Source organism: Podarcis liolepis (assembly GCF_965112155.1).
Source record: "Podarcis liolepis genome assembly, chromosome: 5".
In the NCBI taxonomy this organism is placed as follows: Eukaryota; Metazoa; Chordata; class Lepidosauria; order Squamata; family Lacertidae; genus Podarcis; species Podarcis liolepis.
Genome location: NC_139556.1, coordinates 23,821,848 through 23,845,277, shown reverse-complemented (window position 1 = coordinate 23,845,277; position 23,430 = coordinate 23,821,848). Strand labels below are relative to the sequence as shown.

The window sequence follows — 23,430 nt, the reverse complement described above, 5'->3', positions numbered from 1 at the left end:
GTCAACGGCCAAGAGGGTAACCTTTTAAGACTTCATAGGAAGGTGTTTTTCATCTGTAGACAGTTTCCAAGATTAAGTGTCCACGGTTCTTATTTTTAACGAGATAACATTTCTCTAATTACTTCTCCACCCACAGCAGGAATGTCTCCACAACACAAAGGGTGCGCACTGACCCCTCGCGCCCTCCGGAGGTACCAATTAGAAACAGAGAGAAATGAATTATTTTTCCTTACAGCAGTAATCACGATGTGCCATACAGCAAACTTGCTTTGTGTGACTAATAACATTGCCATAAATCTTAGTTGATGCAGGTGTCAACTTTTATTCTTTAGGAACAGGAAAAAGCAAGGAGTATTTATTGATTGATTGGGTTTACATGCCACATTTTCTAGCCAAGCTTCCTCTGGCTGCTTTTAGGAACCAGGGTGGTCAAGCGTCAACTCAACACATGGATGGCCACGAAACTCCAAGCAACTGGTCCACAACAGGCTGAGTAACCTGAAAGCCAGCCATCAAAATAGGACAAGCAGTTGAAGAGGACATTCCTATCCATGTTCACACTGTGCTGTAATATTTAACCATCTATAGATTTACTTGAAGCCCCTGTCAAACTAGGGCCCTGTCAAACTAGTTTTACAGGTCTCTAAAGCATTTCAGGCAGTACCTGGGTAGAGCCTAAACTGGATGCCAGAATCATACTCAGCATTTTAAAAGTGTGTTTATTGCGGGCCCAGGTATTTATTGGTCACTCTTCCCCACTTCCCTGTCACAGATTCTTTAAATTCTGGTGATGTCAGTTGATAATATAAACTTACGTTTCGGTGGAGATGCAATCAGGCAACTTTCTGGGAAAATATGTGATTGTTAAATTATAGACTATAGTATTTAGATACCTTACATGTATTATTGGTTATATTAAAGATCAGCTTCAAAACTGTTGAGCAAGGAGTAAGGCAAGGAAAACAGCCTCCTCTTCAGATCAGTTTTAGATGTTCGTAACCAGCAAACCAGATATTGGGGCAAAACAAGAGAGGAGCATTTCCTTCATGCCCACCTTGCATGTTTCCCAGAGGACATCTGGCTGGCCAGCAAGACAGAAGGATGCATTAGATGGGTCTTTCGATTGGATCTAGCAAGGCAAGTCTTATCTGTTGACATACTTCCACTTCAAGTAATTCACATGCTCAAAGGTTTAACATGAACAGCACAAATAGGATTTCTAAGAGCCCCAAAGGCATTTCCAATAGGCATACATATCCTAGACAGAGCCTATCAAATCAGAAAAGGTACAAGTAGCTAGAGTATCATCAACTCAACATCATCAAGTAGCTAGAGTATCAACTCTTTCAGACATTTAAACAAGATAAAAAAACGGTTTCGCCACTGAGTCCTCTAAATTGGAAAGAAAATTATTAAATAATAAAACTAAGATAATTTCAAATATGTACCAACTCCTCCTTAACTGGTCAAGGAGGAGGAGGAGGAGGTGAAGGGAGTGATGACTAAATGGGCGCAGGACATCGGACATACCATTCCGATGAGTGAGTGGGAAACTCTTTGGAAAACAAATATGAATTTTATAGCATGCTATACCATCAAAGAATACCTAATGCAGTTTAGATGCATCCTTCTGGACCGTCTTGAGGGGCTGGGAGCTGGGGGCACTGTCATACAGTGGTTCCGCTCCTTCCTCCTGGGCCGTGTTCAGAAAGTGGTGGTGGGGGATGAGTGTTCAGACCCCTGGGCTCTCACTTGCGGGGTGCCTCAGGGTTCTGTCCTCTCCCCCATGCTTTTCAACATTTACATGCAGCCACTGGGAGAGATCATCAGGAGGTTTGGGCTGGGTGTTCATCAGTATGCGGATGATACCCAGCTCTACCTCTCTTTTAAATCAGAACCAGTGAAGGCGGTGAAGGTCCTGTGTGAGTGTCTGGAAGCGGTTGGAGGATGGATGGCGGCTAACAGACTGAGGTTGAATCCTGACAAGACAGAAGTACTGTTTTTGGGGGACAGGAGGCGAGCAGGTGTGGAGGATTCCCTGGTCCTGAATGGGGTAACTGTGCCCCTGAAGGACCAGGTGCGCAGCCTGGGAGTCATTTTGGACTTACAGCTGTCCATGTAGGCACAGGTCAAATCTGTATCCAGGGCAGCTGTTTACCAGCTCCATCTGGTATGTAGGCTGAGACCCTATCTGCCTGCAGACTGTCTTGCCAGAGTGGTACATGCTCTGGTTATCTCCCGCTTGGACTACTGCAATGCACTCTACATGGGGCTACCTTTGAAGGTGACCCGGAAACTACAACTAATCCAGAATGCGGCAGCTAGACTGGTGACTGGGAGTGGCCGCCGAGACCATATAACACAGGTCTTGAAAGAACTACATTGGCTCCCAGTACGTTTCCGAGCACGATTCAAAGTGTTGGTGCTGACCTTTAAAGCCCTAAACGGCCTCGGTCCAGTATATCTGAAGGAACGTCTCCTCCCCCATCGTTCTGCCCGGACACTGAGGTCCAGCTCCGAGGGCCTTCTGGCGGTTCCCTCACTGCGAGACGCCAAGTTACAGGGAACCAGGCAGAGGGCCTTCTCGGTAGTGGCGCCCGCCCTGTGGAACGCCCTCCCATCAGATGTCAAAGCGATAAACATCTACCTGACATTCAGAAGACATCTGAAGGCAGCCCTGTTCAGGGAAGTTTTTAATATGTAACATTTTAGTGTATCTTTCATCTTTGTTGGAAGCTGCCCAGAGTGGCTGGGGAAACCCAGCCAGATGGGCGGGGTACAAATAAATTATTATTATTATTATTGTTATTGTTATTATTATTATTATTCTGTCCAACAGATCGTGATCTACAGATAGATCACTGGACGCCTGCAGCAGATCACTGGTAGATCATTGGCTTCCCCCAAAGAAGCTGAACTGTGGCTCCCCTAAAAAAAAAAGCTCAACAATTTCCCCCCCCCCTAAAACCCCAACATCTTTGACCTGAACCCCCAGATTTTAATTCTGCCAGTTTTTAACTCTGTGAGTAGATCACAGTCTCTTGGGAGTTGGCCACCCCTGGTATATAAAATTTTAAAAACACACACATTTCTCATGGAAAGTGCAACAAAATCAGCTCTTTCTGGAAAAAGCAATCAAGGCATAAGCCACATTGATACAAACCTTTTTCTTTATTTTTCACAGCTTCATCAAGTAGAGCTGGCAAAAAGTAATTCACAACTCAATCAAGCTGCAAGTCACTAAAAATACAGTGAGAATAAAATAACAGACCAAAGGGAGGCTGCCTTTGTTTTGCAAATACTACTGACTTAGTTATAAAAGTCTGAAGTATGCATACTTTTACAAAAAGTGCACTACAAGTCACAGTCTGCCACAAGCAGACATAATTTGTTACAAAACAAACTCAAGAGCAAAAGATGCAGAATAAAAAAATAAAAGTATTTGAACTGTAACATTTATTGCCTTAAATATAAAAAATATTTAAAAATGCATTTCTGGGTCATCATTTCCACATAAGAATATCTATATAAAATTCCTTCCCATCAGTTGTCTAACAACTTGGAAACGGCTTGTTTCCTCTGTTCTGCAGTCATGTGTTCACAGGCTTCTAAGACATTTGCCACAATTAAAGTCTGTTGAATTGTTTTGGCTTTCACCCAAATTCTCCCATTCATTCCTAAAACCAGTTCAAATGGATAAAGTTGTCCCAAATCTTGGATTATTTCACACTCCGGAGCTAAGAGTCTGCAATCAAAATAAAATGTGAAGGGAAGAAAAATCAATATATGGCTCTGGTAAACTGTTCATATTTCTAACGATTAAGACCTCAATTCTTACAAAGCTACATTTTTTTCTTTAGGACCTACCCAAATTAGAGCAGGTGTTGGGATGCTTTTTTAAAAAAAGGCTTTTGCTGAAAAGTAACCTGCAATTTCACAGGCCCACTCATTTTGGGACTTGGGAGATGCCCATTATCAGGTTATATCTCACCAAGATGAGGTGGTATAAAACATTTTCATGGGACTGTCACTCTTTAGATTTCTGGTCAAGAGGGCTAGCGGCAGAGTGAGAAACTACATGACTGACTGATAAATTAACATACTATTTGTGCAACAAAAACATGCCAGGGAGAAAAGTTCTTCCTTGGCTTTCTTCCCAAACATTTTAGTTTTGTATATGCAAAGAATCTTCAAGAAAAACATAACCTCTCACATCTAAAGCACTAAAGTCCTGGAAAAGTTTGTGTCAGTTACCCTGATAGAAGTCTGTACTGATTAGTAGTCTTCAGTTACTACATCCTTTTTTTAGTTACGTCAATTTTGGCATGCAATTAAAATATTAATCCTAGTTCGCATATAACAGTTGCACTGCCAAGCATGTAATTTGCTTTTGCAATCTAAGTTAGAACTTCCAAGCTCAAAATACTTGGTTAGAAATCTGTCACACTTACTTTCTTATTAGGCCTAATGACACCTTGAATAAGAAACCATCTTGTCCAATGATTCCCATTCCATTTGCTCGGCCACTGCTGTCAATACAGACCATCTCAGGTTCCATATCTTTATTGGCAACAATGAACTGTCCATAAATAAGGTCTCCCACCTAAGGAAAAAAATATACATAAATAGATGAAATGGTTCTGAATGTGTAACTCTTATGAAAGGTATCGTGTCCAACTTTAATACATTTATATCCAATTAGCTTTGTCACACAAGAATGTTTCTATATTCATCTGAAATGTGGGAGGGTATGTTACATTACAAATGAAGGGTTTTATTAAGAAATCATTTTGCCAGGGATGTAGTTGCTTGCTGCTCTCATTAAACAGGGCAACAAAAGTCTGTGAGATGTAGTGTTGGCACGTCGGTCAACTGACATAAAATATTGTCGAACAACAAAAGACATCCGAGCTTAAGTGTCAATAGTCCAGCACTAAAAGGAACTCTTAACTGTCCAACGCTGATTTTAAAAGGAACCCAAAGCCTCTTCCTATTATTCTTGGTTATCTAAGCATGACAATGAGTAATTTGTTACCACATGCATATTCCAATGATCAGTAGCTCTTGTCATAAATTGACAGATGGAGGAGCAACATGCAAAGGAATTTAAACTCTTTGCTCATGGTGTACGTGATCTCCTTCAACATGTTCACACAAGAGATGTACTGATAAAACATTGTGACTAAAGGAGAGGTATTGACTCAATATTACCATTGTGAATTAGCACAAGCTTAACAACATAATCCTGTTGCCGTAAATCACACTGAACTCAACGAGGCTCTCACGAAATTGTGTATAGAATGTAGCTTTAGGGAATCAAAGCTGTCAGTCATGTTCAGACTCCTCACCTGCACGTTTGGCCTGTTTCTTTTGGTTGCGCCTTCAAATGCCAAGTAGGATAGAGATGCTTGCTCACTTCCCCCAACATCCACTTTGAATATGTCCCCAGCTTTGGTGGTCACTATGCCAATCACATGGTCTCCCTTGACTGGAACATACTAGTCATGAAAAGAATTTGGGAGGAAGGGAGGAAAGTAATTTTAAATATGCAGATTGCTTTAGCAAAATGCCGATATTACACAGTATGCTCCTCAAACACAATCCATCATCACAATCCACTTAGCGTAGCAGCAGAATGACCAAGAATGGGCAAAGTGGACACACTGTTCTCTGCGGGAGCCCGTATGTTTGTGCTAAACTATGGTTTACCTTGGTGCAGCATGTGATCCAAACCATTCTGCCCATATATACACACATACAAAATCTGGGCATAAGACCTTACAGAGTTGTCATAAGGTGTATGGAGATGAAGTATAGGGTATTCTTAAAAGGTTCATACTACACTTCATCCAATTTCACTCTGCATCCTGGTAGAGTACAGTTAATTGCTAAAATTTGTGTTTATTATACATAGTGACTAACATAATAATGAAATAAAAACACAGCAAAATGATTGGTTTCCAACTCTCTTGGGCTACTCTGACATGAATCAAAGGACACTGTAGCCAAAGTGGGTTCTTACAGAAAACCGCTTCCAGAAAGTGCTTAATATCTGTTCTAGCTGAAAAGGGGAAAAAGGTAAAAGGCGGATCTACACGGATCCTCATGAATTCATATGATTTTTTCATTCAAATTAAATAAAACCACCATGATATTGTAGACCATGTCTTACTCTGTAGAAAGCATCAAAAAAATCACGCATCCACTGTTTCGGGGGGGCGCGGGGGCGCAAAAACATGGTTAAAAAACACGGATCCTCATGGATCCTCATGATTTTTCCACTAGATCAGCCCAAAGTCACCATCAGATCAAAGATCATGGCCATGGGCACAGCATCCACCACAAAAATCACGGATCCACGGCTTCCTGGCGAAACCGTGGCCCAAAAACGTGGTTTTCAAGAACGGATCTTCATGGATCCACACGCTTTCTGCATCGGGCCAACCCAAACTCACCGTCAAATCACACATCATAGTAAGGGGCACAGCCTACACCACAAAAAACTCAGATCCACACCTGCCTGGCCACGCCCTGGCCCAAAAACGTGGTTCCGAAGCACGGATCCTCATGAATCCTCATGATTTTTGCACTAGATCAGCCCAAAGTCACCATCAGATCAAACATCATGGCCATGGGCACAGCATGCAACACAAAAATCACAGATCCACGACTTCCTGGCGAAACCGTGGCTCAAAAACTTGGTTCCGAACCACAGATCCTCATGGATCCTCACGCTTTTTGCACTAGATCAGCCCAAACTCACCGTCAAATCACACATCATGTCCAGAGGCACAGCCTGCACCACAAAAATCACGGATCCACGGCTTCCTGACCATACCGTGGCCCAAAAACGTGGTTTTGAAGCACGGATCCTCATGGATCCTCACGCTTTTTGCATCGGGCCACCCCAAACTCACCGTCAAATCACACATCATGTCCAGAGGCACAGCCTGCACCACAAAAATCACGGATCCACGGCTTACTGACCATACCGTGGCCCAAAAACGTGGTTTTGAAGCACGGATCCTCATGGATCCTCACGCTTTTTGCATTGGGCCACCCCAAACTCACCGTCAAATCACACATCATGTCCAGAGGCACAGCCTGCACTACAAAAATCACGGATCCACGGCTTACTGACCATACCGTGGCCCAAAAACGTGGTTCCGAAGCACGGATCCTCATGGATCCTCACGCTTTTTGCACTAGATCAGCCCAAACTCACCATCAAATCACACATCATGTCCAGGGGCACTGCCTGCACCACAAAAAACTCGGATCCACGGCTTCCTGGCCACTCCATGGCCCAAAAACGTGGTTCCAAAGCACGGATCCTCATGGATCCTCACGCTTTTTGCACTAGATCAGCCCAAACTCACCGTCAAATCACACATCATTCCCAGGGGCACAGCCTGCACCACAAAAAACTCAGATCCACGCCTGCCTGGCCACTCCATGGCCCAAAAACGTGGTTTTAAAGCACGGATCCTCATGGATCCTCACTCTTTTTGCATTGGGCCAACCCAAACTCACTGTCAAATCACACATCATGTCCAGGGGCATAGCTTACACCACAAAAAACTCGGATCCACGGCTTCCTGGCCACTCCATGGCCCAAAAACGTGGTTCCGAAGCACGGATCCTCATGGATCCTCACGCTTTTTGCATTGGGCCAACCCAAACTCCCTGTCAAATCACATATCATGGCCAGGGGCACAACATCCACCACAAAAAACTCGGATGCATGCCTGCCTGGCCATACCGTGGCCCAAAAACGTGGTTTTGAAGCATGGATTCCCATGGATCTTCATGATTTTTGCACAAGATCAGCCCAAAGTCATCATCAGATCAAACTTCATGGCCAGGGGCACAGCATCCACCACAAAAATCACGGATCCACGGCTTCCTGGCCATACTGTGGCCCAAAAACGTGGTTCCGAACCACGGAGCCTCATGGATCCTCACACTTTTTGCATTGGGCCAGCCCAAACGCACTGTCAAATCACACATCATGTCCAGGGATACAACTTGCACCAAAGAAATCTAGGATCCACAGCTTCCTGTTCATACCACTGCCCAAAAACATGGTTTTGAAGCACGGATCCTCATGGATCCTCATGCTTTTTGCACTAGATCAGCCCAAATTCACCGTCAAATTACACATCATGGCCAGGGGCACAGCCTGCACCACAAAAACTGAGATCCGCGGCTTCCTGGCAACACCTTGGCCCAAAAACGTGTTTTTGAAGCACGGATCCTCATGGATCCTCATGCTTTTTGCATTGGGCCAACCATCATACCAAGGGGCACAGCCTGCACAACAAAAAACTGAGATCCACGCCTGCCTGGCCACTCCATGGCCCAAAAACGTGGTTTTGAAGCACGGATCCTCATTGATTCTCACGCTTTTTGCACTAGATCAGCCCAAACTCACCATCAAATCACACATCATGGCCAGGGGCACAACCTGCACCACAAAAATCAGGGATCCATGGCTTCCTGGCGACACCGTAGCCCAAAAATGTAGTTTTGAAGCACGGATCCTCATGGATCCTCACACTTTTTGCACTGGGCCACCCCTAAATCACTGTCAAATCACACTTCATGCCATGGGACACAGCTTGCACCACAAAAAACTCGGATCCACGGGTTCCTGGCCATACCGTGGCCCAAAAACGTGGTTTCAAAGCATGGATCCTTATGGATCCTCACGCATTTTCCATTGGCCAACCCAAACTCACCATCAAATCACACATCATGGCCATGGGCACAGCCTGCACCACAAAAAACACGGATCCACAGCTTCCTGGCCACTCCATGGCTCAAAAACGTGGTTTTGAAGCACGGATCCTCATGGATCATCACACTTTTTGCATTGGGGAACCCCAAATTCACCCTTTATTCAAATATCTTGTACATAACCACAGATCTGACCACAAACATCATGGATCTACTGCCATATGCTACCCTGGATATATTGGCCAATTTTTAGGTGGGTGTGCTGGGATGGAGGAAACGGAGTCGGCTGAATCTCTATCCATTAAAGATGGGCGTCCAATGGCTGGGCCAGAATAATTTCAGTTTGGTTTGCCAGCTCCCAGCTCTTAATGGGGCGGAATAGTCACCTGTAGCCGCTATCAGGAGTCCCGGTGTGATCCTGGATGCTTCTGTCTCTATGGAGGCATTGGTCACAAATGTAGCCAAACTGGAATTTTTGAATCTATGTCAGGTTAGGAGATCGGTACCGTACCTGTCCCTTTCCAACCTAGCCATGGTGATCCATGCAGTAGCCACCTGCAGACTAGACTACTTTAACTTGCTGTACACCTGAGCCGGGGAGTGCAGGGTATAAATGTGATAGAGAGAGAGAGAGTGAGAGAGATAGATATGCAGGGCTACCCTTGAGACTGCTCCAGAAACTCCAAATGGTCTAAAATGCAGATGCATGAGTTCTTACTTGGACTTTGTGGAGAGCCCACATTCAGTTGGTTGTTCATCAGCTGGATTGGCTCCAGGTGGAGTATCGAATCAGGTTCAATGTTTTGGTGCTAATCTTTAAAGCCCTAAACAGTCTGTGACCTTTCTTATCTGTGGGAATTATCTTCCAATACACCCCCCATGAGTGTGACGCTCATCTAACAGCAACCTACTGGTGGTCCCTGGCCCAAAACATATCCAGCTGTCCTCAACCAGAGCCAGAGCCTTTTTGGTGGAACGCTTTGTCTAATGAGAACCAGGGCTCGGTGCAATCTATCTCAGTTCTCTCACTTGTCATAGTGAGTGGGCTTGCACATTCCTATGACCCTTGTGAGTGAAGCCATTGGGAATCTCGTACTCCCAGCAGGGTCACCCAAGGTGGTAAGGTCAAAGAAAATTAAATATGCTCAGAGTCCTGTAGTGATTTCATGCTCTTTATTGCAGCTTGTAAAACAGTGATTGAATTCCCCCCCAAACCTCAGGCTTTTATATACATTATTTACACAATGAGTCCCGTCTGACTAGCTGATTCTGCTTCCCTCCTGGAGCCTGAATGGTCTTTTCCTGCAAGCCAATCAGTTCTTGCATTCTAGGATCCTACTTGCCTATTGTTCTAGGATTCAAGCTTAGTACATAACAGGGAAGGAGTTAGACAAAGAATGATCCAAGAAGTCCTCAACGGCAGAACAGGCGGGTGATAACAAGCAGTGTGTTACAACGGCTCTGAAGGCGGATGAAGGCTGCAGCAGATAGGATCCACCAGTTTGTCGTGACTACTCATGCCATCAGAACAGAGCCCTACTGCGAAGACTGTGCGTTGGTCAGCGTGCACTAAGCTACACACATAAAACAAATTCACGCACAGGCGTCTTCCAAAAACCAAACCCAACCCCCCCAAACCCTCCCCCCATGGCCATCACTAAATGGCTACTGTAGCAGGAATGTGAAGGCCCTAGTCATGAACCGACACATGGGCGGTCAGTCGTTCTGACTCAAGGAATGACGCCGTTGAGCAGCTCAGCAGCTGTATCCATGACTGAGCAGCCCTTTTTAGGATCCACTATGCTCACCCCGAAAAGGGGAAGGGGCTGGAAATGGTGCCCTAAACATAGTATGCCTCCCTTTTTCCCTGACTGGATTACCACGCCCAGGTGGAATCTCTTTTCCTATAGTTTGAATCCATTATTCTGCATCCTAGTCTCTAGAACAGCAGAAAACAAGCTTGCTCCCTCTTCAACATGACATCCCTTCAAATATTTAAACATGGCTATCATGTCACTCCTTAATCTTCTCTTCTCTAGATTAAACAAATCCAGCTCCCTAAGTCTCTCCTCATAGGGCTTGAATTCCAGACCTTTTACATTTTGGTCACCCTCCTCTGGACATGCTCCAGCTTGACAATATCCTTCTTCAACTGGACACAGTATTTCAGGTGTGGTCTGACCAACCAACCAGAATAGTGTGGTAGCATTCCTTCACTTGACCTAGACACTATACTCCTATTGATGCAGCCCAGAATTGCATTGGCATTCTTAGCTGCCACATCACACTGTTGACTCATATTCAGCTTGTGGTCGACTAAGACTCCCAGATCCCTTTCACAGGTACTGTTGTCAAGCCAAGTGTCCCCCACCTGTGCATTTCATTTTTTCTATCCAGGTGCAGTACCTTACATTTCTCCCTATTGAACTCCATATTGTTGGTTTTGGCCCAGCTCTCTAGGCTATTCAGGTCATTTTGAATTCTGACCCTGTCCTCTGGTGTATTAGCAACCCCTCCCAGTTTGCAGTCATTTGCAAATTTGATTAGCACACCCTCTATTCCATCATCCAAATCATTTATAAAAATATTGAATAGCACCAGGCCCAGGACAGAACCTTGTGGAACCCCAATAGTCATTTTTTTCCAGGATGAAGGTGAGCCACTGATGAGCACTCTTTGGGTTCAGCCCATCAACCAATTACAAATCCACCTAACAGTAGCTTTGTCTAGCCCACATTTTACTAGTTGTTTTGCAATAATATCATGGGGGACCTTTTCAAAGGCCTTACTGAAGTCAAGGTAAGCTGGTACAAGGGAAAGCAGGATTGTAATTACCGTAAAAATTACTGATTACTTTGGATCAGCAGTCTCAACCTAACCCGCTATGTGGGGAGAGCCACGTGTTCCTTTGGAAGGCAAGTGGAATACAGTGTGATATACTGACAGCTGTTTTAAAAGATGTAACTGTAACTTAAAATCCAGTATCAGGAAAAAAAACAAAAATAGATGGTCCCTGTGTGGATAGTCATGTTTGCATGATGGGGCCACCTCCAGTGACCATGTGGCCTGATATAAGAGGGTTCTAAAATCAGTCCTGAAAGTAGACTGATTGAGAATGACACACGCATAGCTTTTGCTCTGCCATTAACAAGGTGAGCTGAAGCAAATTCTTGCCTCCCTTTGGGCTTAGCAATATTTCCTACAGCATTCTTGTTGAAGGGCATTGGAGAGTTAGGTGAGGGTCACTTTTCTGATTTTCCATCAAGCCCCCAGACAAGAATGCTACAGCATCAGCCCCAAACACTCAGTCTCATAACAAAAAATACTCAACAGAGTTAGGGCTGAGGGTAGGGGAAGTACAATTATGATCTTTCCAATCCTCTAGAAGCTGACCCTTTTGGTCATTTTGGTAATGGAGCCAAATATCTGTTTCCAAGTTTAAAGAGTCTAAACAAGTAAAGAACAAGCTTGCCCTTTACATGCAAAAGCCCTGAAATTCAGCCCATTGGGCAATGATAGGCTGGGAGGAGGGAGGTAAGGACTAGCACCTTCTCTGCCCTCCACCTCCAACAGCTACACCTGAAAGTTTCATGATGGGGTTCGATTTGAGAAGCTGAATGTTTATAAAGGCACTTAGCCAATTTCTGCCACGGAAATTCTGAACAGAAACACTCTGCAGGTTCAGCCCCCAAAAGAAACTGCTCTATGGTCTCTGTGTTGGGAAATGGGAACAGATCTTGCTCATCACCAACCTTCCCTCCACAAATCAGTATCACTATGAGGCTGAACTGAACAGCTTGCTCCAGAGTTTTAAGAGATACGTTTCTGTGGTGTAGTAGTTAAGAGCGGTGGACTCTAATCTGGTGAGCTGGGTTCGCTTCCCCGCTCCTCCACATGCAGCTGCTGGGTAACCTTGGGCCAGTCACACTTCTCTCTGAACTCTCTCAGCCCCACCTACCTCACAAGGTGTCTGTTGTGGGGGTGGAAGGGAAAGGAGATTTTTAGCCACTTTGAGACTCCTTCAAGTAGAGAAAAGCAGGATATAAAAACTAACTCCATAAATAAGAATTCTATGGAAAAGGACCATCCCTGCCATGATGATGAAAACTATATGTTTGGATTTTGCTGTATTATACCAACCTGTGGAATATGACAGTTCGCAGTTTCAAAATCTATTTGGCCACAGTGGATTGACAGTCTGGACACACAAAAACCTCTGGAAGATCTTTTGAATCAATGCCTATGCGAAAGCAGTGGTACCAGTCCTTGCAGTTTCCTTCACAGTAAGCCATAGTTAGGTCACCACTGGGCCTCCTGCACCCTTCCTTCAAGAAACATAGTGACCAGCAGCCTTCAAACAAGGATATCTGAGCAATAGATTAGTGTATCCTTCCATCCCTCTGGGCATGATCGAGACACAGTAATGTAACTCTCGTTCAAGATTTGTCTCTTCTTGGGAGGAACAGCATCAATTTCCACTTGAAAATATTTGTCTTGTACTTCAAAATAGGTTTTCCCACAGTACTGTATTATTTCTTTTGCAATCCAGGGTCTAATGGCAGCCATATCCTTTTGTATGAACTGTAATTGGGCAGCAGAAGCAATCAGATGGGCAATGGTACATGTGAAAGGACCGTAGTCACTGGAATTACGGTACCTTGCCTGGGTATATGTTGGTGCAAAAAATGATCAGCCGCAAAACTATAGGGATATTTTGAATCCATCTCATACAGACATGCTAAGAAGGATGTTATTGCATCAATCACAGAGTGGTTCAATCCATGTTTGGAATCTAGATAGAGCATGGTCTTCCTTTTAAAAATGATTACTATCAGTTTCCAGTGGACTTCTCTGTCATTTACTGGAATAATCAAAACACCTTTCTTTAGCACTCCAAATCTCAAACAGTTCTTCAGAGCTTGCACTGGCAATCTTTGACATATCTGCATGAAGTGGCAAGTACGGTAAGTGGGAAAATTGTTCCATTGTGACCTAGCTCTTTGGCCATGATCACCCTGGAGGCAAGAAAGGCATCTATTATGCGATCATTTATCCAGTTTGATCCTTTCAGTGTGTTTATGTCATAGTCATACACACAGATGTTGCCAACTGAACCAAAGTCCCATGGTTTGTAGACTGAGTGTGGGGAAGGTACAGTTGTGCCATGGGGGAACTGATGTACAAATCAGTGATTTGTCCAAACACTTCTCACTTTGTGTTGAGTATATGGGGCTGCTATCAAAATAATCAATATTGGTCACTGTCAAATCCTCTTTCCCACCTTTTGGAGTGGAGGTCATCTGAGGCTGAGTGCTTTCCAGGTGTCTCATAGTCAGTTGGTGATCTTAAGGAGTCAAACCCCTCAGCAGCCTGCACTGAATCAGCTGCTGGAGCTACTGTTATCTTTTCCTGCAGTCTGGGGAACTTTCTTCCCGATCTACTCTTCTGTCTTTTATTTCACTTCAACTGTGTGAGCTGCAACTGGCAAGGCTTCCCTGGTTCTGGTGGCATGCCGATAGATTTTGTGGCAGCTATAATATGGTAACAAGTCCTGGATGATGTCCTGTACGGACTGTGCATGCATGGCTGCCCGTATGGTCGCCAGGAGAGCGGCTGCCCATACAGCCTGTACGGCCGCCGTGAGAGGAGCTGCCTGTACGGACGCTACGCGAGCGGCAGCCTGTACAGTCGCCGCGAGAGCAGCTGCCCGTATGGCCCATACGGTCGCTGCGAGAGGGGCTGCCTGTACAGTTGCCGCAAGAGCGGCAGCCAGTACAGCGACCTTACTGTCACTCTCCCCCCAGCATGGCACCCTGGGGCACCATCACCCCGCTGCCCCTTCATATGCCCCTGTAGTCAATCAAATGTACTATGAACAATCTGAAGTCATGCTGGGCACAATTCACCACTAATCCTGTTCTTTTTCTAAAAACACGTGGTGGACTCCAGGAAAGCTGTCAGCAGGCAACATGATTCCCATGGGCACCACGTTGGAAACCCCCTATTTCAAAGTTTACACTGACAAAATCTGTTCTCAAAAAAACTTGCAGTTAAACCTCCATTTATAATTACTACCCCTGCAAAGCAACCAACTTTTGTCCCAAAACCATTTGTAGCTGAATTGACGCAAGACAGGTGATTGTTTTTCATGGTTACTTTGGTGGTCTCCATCTAGTTGGTTTGATAATTTACATTCACAGGTAAGATCATCACAATCTCTGCCTTGGACATTCTTGAGGTTTAGCAGTGTCAAAAATTTCCAGGTGCAGTTCTTCACAGTGGAAGCTATGAATATGAATGTCATTTTATTTCAATGTTCTTGCTAATGCAGAACCATTTCAGATAGCGTTTGTATTTTGGTCATTCCATGGACATTGGTGTGATCTTACAATATAATTTGGTGGAGTCCATTTAACAATCATGCCGATCCATGAGGATTAAAGTATTTAATATAGTTGTTATGTACTGAGTTCAATAGGATCCAAACTGCAGCAGTCTGATTGGTCCTAGAACAATAGGATCCAAATTGCAGCAGTCTGATTGGTTCTAGAACAATAGGATTCAGAATGCAGCAGTCTGATTGGTCCAAGAACAATGCAGCAGTATGATTGGTTGGCAGGAACCACCCAATCATGCTCCAGATATAAGTGAATCCACAACCTGATTGGCTTACAGTAGAATTCCAGAATTAACCAATCATGTGCAGCCCATTGTGTAAATAATGTATATAAAGCAGATACTTTGAGGGGACTTCCATTCATTCCTCCTCACCACTATGAGCTGAATAAAGAGCATGAAATCACTTTGCGACTCTGAGTATATTTCAATAGTGTTTGTTCCTTGGCTGTGCTCTGTGGTTTTTGTGGTTCGTTCTGTGGTCATATACATCATGTGTGATTTGATAGTGATTTCAGGGTGACCAAACATAAAAAAACCTAAGGATCCATGGGGATCTGTGCTTCATGAGAATCTTTTTACAGCATGGCAGTGCCCCAAAGTGATCTGGCCATGAGCAGCATAGGTGGTTGGGTAATGAATATGGGGCGACCCAGAAAACCGTGGAGCCGTAAATTTTAAAAATATATATATATTCAATTTTATAAGGATAAGGAAGTACAGAAAGGGAAACAGGGGAGGGGATAGATAGATAGATAGATAGATAGATAGATAGATAGATAGATAGATATAGATAGATAGATAGATAGATTAGAAATTTAAAAGACCTATAAAGATTATCAAATCCTACAAAGTACTACTACTACTACTACTACTACTACTACTACTACTACTACTACAAATATATTTGTACCCTGCCCATCTGGCTGGGTTTCCCCAGCCACTCTGGGTGGCTTCCCAAAAAATGAAATAAAAATACATTAAAAAGTCACACATTAAAAACGTCCCTAAACAGGGCTGTCGTCAGATGTCTTCTAAATGTCAGGTAGTTGTTTATCTCTTTGACATCTAATGGGAGGACATTCCACAGGGCGGGCGCCACAACCAAGAAGGCCCTCTGCCTGGTTCCTTGTCACTTTGCTTCTCACAGTGAGGGAACCACCAGAAGGCCCTTGGTGCTGGACATCAGTGTCTGGGCAGAATGATGGGCGTGGAGATGCTCCTTCAGGTATACTGCATCGAGGCCGTTTAGGGCTTTAAAGGTCAGCACCAACACTTTGAATTGTGCTCAGAAATGTACTGGGAGCCAATGTAAGTCTTTCAGGACATGTGTTATATGGTCTTGGTGGCCACTCCCAGTCACCAGACTAGCTGCTGCGTTCTGGATTAGTTGTAGTTTCTGGGTCACCTTCAAAGGTAGCCCCACGTAGAGGACATTGCAGTAGTCCAAGCGGAAGATAACAAGAGCATGCACCACTCTAGTGAGGCAGTCTCCGGGCAGGTAGGGTCTCAGCCTGCGTACCAGATGGAGCTGGTAGACAGCTGCCCTGGATACAGAATTGACCTGTGCGTCCATGGACAGCTGTGAGTCCAAAATGATTCCCAGGCTGTGCACCTGGCCCTTCAGGGGCACAGTTACCCCATTCTGGACCAGGGAGTCCTTCACACCAGCCCACCCCCTGACCCCCAAGAACAGAACTTCATTATTGTCAGGATTCAACCTCAATCCACTAGCTGCCATCCATCCTCCAACCGCCTCCAAGCACTCACACAGGACCTTCACCACCTTCACTGGTTCTGAGTTGAAAGAGAGGTAGAGTTGGGTATCATCCGCATATTGATGGACACCAAGCCCAAACCCCCTGATGATCTCTCCCAGCAGCTTCCTGTAGATGTTAAAAAGCATGGAGGGGAGGACGGAACCCCGAGGCACCCCACAAGTAAGTCTGAACACTCATCCCCCACCACAACTTTCTGGACATAGCCCAGGAGGAAGGAGCAGAACCACTGTATAACAGTGCCCTCAGCTCCCAGCTCCTCTAGACGGTCCAGAAGGATGTTATGATCGATTGTCGCGACCAAGGCAGTTTCAGTCCCATGAGGAGACCTGAATCCCAATTGGAAGGGATCCAAATGGTCTGCATCCTCCAGGCGTGCCTGGAGTTGTTCAGCAACCACCCGCTCAATCACCTTGCCCAAGAATGGAAGATTTGAGGCTGGGCGATAGTTGGCCATACTGGCCGGGTCTGAAGATGTTTTTTTAAGAAGCGGTTTAATGACCGCCTCTTTCAGCTGGTCTGGGAATACCCCCTCACAGAGGGAAGCATTCACCACCCCGCAGAGCCCATTGCCCAGCCCTTCCCGGCTAGCTTTTATAAGCCAGGATGGGCAAGGATCAAGGAGACAGGTGGTTGGTTTCACGCGTCCAAGCAGCCTGTCCACATCCTCGGGGGTAACGGATTGAAATTGATTCCATGCAACTTGACCAGACAGGGCTCTAGCACTCTCTCGCCCCGACCCTGCTCCCACGGTGGTGTCTACCTCCTTCCGAATATGAGCAACTTTATCTGCATAAAAATTTGAAAAATCGTTGCAGGAGGTCTTGGGGTCTTTACAAGGCCCCGGTGGTAAAGGTGGTTCCATTAAATTGCAAACCACCTGAAAGAGTCTCCTGCTACTATTTTCTGTAGATGCTATAGAGGCGGTGAAGAAAGTCTTCTTCGCCATTGCTATCGCCACTTGGTAGGCTCGACATTGAGCTCTAACCTGTGTCTGGTCCAATTCAGAATGAGTTTTCTGCCACTGGCACTCGAGCCGTCTCAGCGATTGTTTCCTCACCCACAGCTCCAAAGAAAACCACGGGGCTGTCAGGGCTCCATGCAGTCGGAGAGGGCGCTTCGGAGCCAGACAGTCGATAGCCCTGATCAACTCCACATTCCAGCGGGCCACCAGGGAATCAGCTGAAAGGCCATCAACATGGGATAAAGCATGCCCTACCACTCTCTGGAAACCATTTGGATTCATTAAGTGGCGGGGGCAGACCATCCGCATTGGTCCCACCTCCCTGCAGAGGAGAAGGGTCACGGAGAAGTCCAGTTGCACCAGGAAGTGATCTGACCATGGCACTTCTTTTGTTTCACTTTTACCTAGTGTCATATCACCCATGTCACTATTGGTGAACACTAGGTCTAAGGCATGTCCGTGACTATGAGTTGGGCCAAACTTATTCAGGGACAGCCCCATGGAGGCCATGCTTTCCACGAAGTCCCAAGCAGCCCCTTGTAAGGTCATGTTGGCATGGATGTTAAAATCCCCTAGGACAACCAAACTAGGTATCTCCAGGAGAACATCCGCGATGACCTGAAGCAGCTCGGGCAGGGAATCCTTGGTGCAGCGGGGAGGTCAGTACACCAAAAGGAATCCTGTACTGCCCCTATTGCCCAGCTTCCAGAACATGCACTCAGAGAACTGGGTCTTTCATATGCGCAGAAGCGCCAAATTGCACCAGTGCCTGTGCAGACGCGGCGCTTCAGGATGCGAATGCTGTGGGTTGCGGACGTGCCTCAGTCACGGGTTATGTCTGCAACCCGAGGTTCCACTGTACCAATTTTGTTTTAGGGCTTAATTTGCAGTAAATTTTATTCCTTTATTCATAATTGTTCTCACTGTTCTACTGTGAACTGCTCTTAAAATTTTTGCATCCATTTTGTCATATAAGGTTTTGCTTGTTCGGGCTTGGTGTCATATTTGAGTAATAGTTTATAAATTTTACCCAGAAGGTAGAACTCTGTTATGATGGACTCAGATTCTATCTTTTCACTGATTTTCACTGTATGTTTGCCATACAGTCTTTCTTGAATCTGGATATTAGTTGACAGTATGTAAGCAGTTTCATATTTTTTCTCCTCTTTAATACTTTGGCATGTATTTGATCTGTTCTTGAAGATGAACCATATCTTGGTACAATATATACCGTATTTTTCACTCTATAGGACACACCGAACCATAGGAGGGGGAGAACAAGGGGGGAAAATTCTCCCCCTCTCCGCTCAGCGCCCCTTCAGCGAAGCGGGATGAGAAACGGAGCCCCTTCCATTTCTCCTCCAGCTTCACTGAAGGGGCGCTGCGCAGAGAGGAAACATTGTGCAGTGCCTCTCCAGAGAAGCAAAGCCTGGAGAGCAAGAGGGATCGGTGTGCACCGACCCCTCTCATTCTCCAGGCTTCAGGCGGCTTACCACAAGCCTTCGGAGATCAGCAGGAACTTGCGCTGTGCTCCAAAGGCTTCAGGCGGCTATCCCTGAAGCCTGGACAGCGAGAGGGGTCGGTGCGCACCGACCCCTCTCGCTCTCCAGGCTTCAGTGAAAGCAACGCGTAGCCTCTTGAGCGTGGAGGGAGCGCTCCCTCTGCGCTTCGGAGGCTTCGTGTTGCTATCGCTGAAGCCAAGGAGCCTGCATTCACTCCACAGGACGCACACACATTTCCCCTTAATTTTTGGAGGGTAAAAAGTTGTCCTATAGAGTGAAAAATATGGTAGTCATATATTCTCCTATCGGCTCTAATAATAATATTGCAGTGGTGACATTAACAGTGCAGGTAAGGGGATTTTTGTGATTTTTGTAGTGTAACACATGATTTGTGAGTTGTGCCCGTGGCTATGATGTGTGATTTGATGGTGAGTTTGGGGAGCCCCAATGCGAAAAGAGTGAGGATCCTTGAGGATCCGTGCTTCAAAACTACCTTTTTGGGCCATGGCGCTGCCAGGAAGCCGTGGATCCATAATTTTTATGGTGCAGGCTCTGCCCCTGGCTATGACGTGTGATTTGACAGGGAGTTTGGGTTGGCCCAATGCAAAAAGAGTGAGGATCCATGAGGATCCGTGCTTCAAAACCACGTTTTTGGGCCTTGGATTGGCCAGGAAGCCGTGGATCCGAGTTTTTTGTGGTGTAGGCTGTGCCCCTGGACATGATGTGTGATTTGACAGTGAGTTTGGGTTGGCCCAATGCAAAAAGAGTGAGGATCCATGAGGATCCGTGCTTTAAAACCACGTTTTTGGGCCATGGAGTGGCCAGGAAGCCGTGGATCTGAGTTTTTTGTGGTGTAGGCTGTGCCCCTGGGAATGATGTGTGATTTGACGGTGAGTTTGGGGTGGCCCAATGCAAAAAGCGTGAGGATCCATGAGGATCCGTGCTTCGGAACCACGTTTTTTGGGCCATGGAGTGGCCAGGAAGCCGTGGATCCGAGTTTTTTGTGGTGCAGGCTGTGCCCCTGGACATGATGTGTGATTTGACGGTGAGTTTGGGGTGGCCCAATGCAAACAGCGTGAGGATCCATGAGGATCCGTGCTTCGGAACCACGTTTTTGGGCCTTGGAGTGGCCAGGAAGCCGTGGATCCGAGTTTTCTGTGGTGCAGGCGCTGCCCCTGGACATGATGTGTGATTTGACGGTGAGTTTGGGTTGGCCCAATGCAAAAAGCATGAGGACCCATGAGGATCCGTGCTTCAAAACCACGTTTTTGGGCCACGGTATGGTCAGGAAGCCATGGATCCGTGATTTTTGTGGTGCAGGCTGTGCCTCTGGACATGATGTGTGATTTGACGGTGAGTTTGGGGTGGCCCGATGCAAAAAGCGTGAGGATCCATGAGGATCCGTGCTTCGGAACCACGTTTTTGGGCCATGGAGTGGCCAGGAAGGCGTGGATCCGAGTTTTCTGTGGTGCAGGCGCTGCCCCTGGACATGATGTGTGATTTGATGGTGAGTTTGGGGTGGCCCGATGCAAAAAGCGTGAGGATGCATGAAGATCCGTTCTTGAAAACCACATTTTTGGGCCACGGTTTCGCCAGGAAGCCGTGGATCCGTGATTTTTGTGGTGGATGCTGTGCCCATGGCCATGATGTTTGATCTGATGGTGACTTTGGGTTGATCTAGTGCAAAAATCATAAGGATTCATGAGGATCCGTACTTCGGAACCACGTTTTTGGGCCAGGGCGTGGTCAGGCAGGCGTGGATCTGAGTTTTTTGTGGTGTAGGTTGTGCCCCTGGCTATGTTGTGTGATTTGACAGTGAGTTTGGGTTGGTCCAATGCAAAAAGTGTGAGGATCCATGAGGATCTGTTCTTGAAAACCACGTTTTTGGCCCATGGTATGGCCAGGAAGCCATGGATCCATGATTTCTGTGGTGGATGTTGTGCCCCTGGACATGATGTGTAATTTGAAAGTGAGTTTGGGCTGATCTAGTGCAAAAATCATGAGGATTCATGAGGATCCGTGTTTTTTAACCATGTTTTTGCGCCATTGCGGCACCACGAAACAGTGGATGCATGATTTTTTTGGTTCCTCCTACAGACTAAGATGTGGTCTACAGTAGCATGGTGTTTTTATTTTGTTTCAATATAAAAATCATATGAATTCATGAGGATCCGTGCCTCGGATCCATGTTTTTATGGTACTGCAGCGCGGCAAAGTGTTTGATCCACGTTTTTTATAGTCCAGTTTGTAGGCGTGCCTTCTAGGTGTGATTTGACACTGCATTTGTTGGAATTATTTTTTAAAAAGTGGAGGATCCATGAGGATCCGTGTAGATCCGCCTTTTATGCAGACCCCTGAAAAGGTGTTCAAATAAAATATTCTCCAAGTTGCGGGGTATCAAGTTTATACAGATCTCCTACTGGATGAGGTTAACATTTTTAATATAAAAAAATAAAGCAAGCAGCGCTGTACAAAACAACAGCACCTTTTTTTTGTAAACTGCTTTGACTGTTATTGCAGTTTTACAATTCTTATGAAACAAACAAATAACGCGGTTGTTATGAAACCAGTCCTCCTCCCCACCTTCCTTAATAATAATTGGGAATGTATTTATTTGGCATACCGTCCTTCACCCCTAGATCGCAGGGCGGTTCAAGACATTAATGACTGTCTGGAATCCTGTCTGCAGTGCGACTGGATGAGGCACTGTTTTTAATTAAATTTTCTAAAACCTAAAAATTCCAGTACTATACAAAACACCTTTTTTTGTAACCCAGTCTGTTGTTGTTGCTTTAAAAAAGAGAACCATTCTACAGAATAAATAAATGAAAACGTGGCCAGAAAAAGCTCGCCTCCCTGCCTCCTCCCTGTGAAATAACAGCGCGGAATCCCCGCAAATCGCCACCCTGCCACGCATGCGCCGTTTCCAGGCCCGCCACTTCCGTTGCCCCGCCCCGCCTTACCCGCCTCTGCTGAGAGTCCACCCAATAGGTTCCCCCGGAGCCACTTCCGCCGCCGCGGTAGCGCAGCAGCCCGCACTTGGCGACAAGCAGCCCGTCCCCGCCGCGCCTCAGCCCGGGCCCGCAAACCAGCCGCCCTTTCTGAGGGCCTCCGGTGGCCAAGCACAGCCTCTCGCTGTCCGCCTCGGCGTGGCCCGGCAGGAACAGGGCGTCCCCCGGCAGCACCACCTGCCCTACAAGCTCCTCAGCCGAGCGCGCCATGACGCCACAAAACAGCCCGCTCGTTGCGCATGCGGGGGCAAGGGCCTTCTCGCGCGTGCGCAGGCGATTCCCTCCGCCCTCTCTCTGCCCTTCATCCTTTGCCAGGATCGCCGATGGACTCCTGCCACTATAGAGATGGAGTGGGCTAGAGAGGCACTCGCTTCCTGGCATCCTTTCCCACGGGATCATAGAATTTTAGAGTTGGAAGAGCCCCCCGCTGGTCATCCAGTCGAACCCCGTGCAATGCAGGAATCTCAACTAAAGCATTCATGGCAGGTGGCCACCCGGTTGTCACCGAATTGTAGAGTTGGAAGGGACCCCGAAGATCACCTACAGAATTGAGCTACTGTATCTCCTTTGTTGATTAGGAAGGGACCCCTAGGGTCATCTAGTCGAACCCCGCTGCAATACAGGAATTTCAACGGAAGCATCAAGGGCAGATGGTCGTTTTGCAGTGTAGGAGGAGTGAGAGTGCCATGTGACTGCATGCATGCATGCAAAAGGAGCAAAACGGGGGTGGTATTTGTGTGTGGGATGTCTGTTAAGCACAACGGTTGCCTATTTGCTATCAGGCCCCTTCAAGGTGTTGCTGTTAGCATGCAAAACCCTTAACAACTTGGGATCAGTTTAGCTGCGAGTTCGTTGTACGCTCACTCAACCGCTTCAGTCTGCAGAACTGGCACTACTACAGGTGGTACCACATAGTACCTGTTCTGCACTGGTAAGAAATCCGTCTTCTAATATCGCAGCACCTATGCTATGGAACTCACTGCCTATTGACACCAGGCAGGCATTTTCACTGTACCCTTTTGGGCACCTACTAAAAACGT

General features: G+C 46.1%; 1 protein-coding gene across 1 annotated transcript; it reads right to left on the bottom strand.

Annotated features, from left to right (window-relative positions):
* Positions 1 to 3,152: 3,152 nt before the first annotated feature.
* On the bottom strand, positions 3,153 to 22,636 carry EXOSC3 (exosome component 3). The gene is made up of 4 exons (XM_083502826.1): positions 22,343 to 22,636; positions 5,349 to 5,498; positions 4,452 to 4,603; positions 3,153 to 3,745 (listed from the first exon to the last, which is right to left on the bottom strand). Exons 1-4 carry the CDS (start codon positions 22,598 to 22,600, stop codon positions 3,544 to 3,546), a joined length of 762 nt encoding a protein of 253 aa, XP_083358952.1. The 5' UTR covers positions 22,601 to 22,636; the 3' UTR covers positions 3,153 to 3,543.
* Between the last annotated feature and the right edge of the window lie 794 nt (positions 22,637 to 23,430).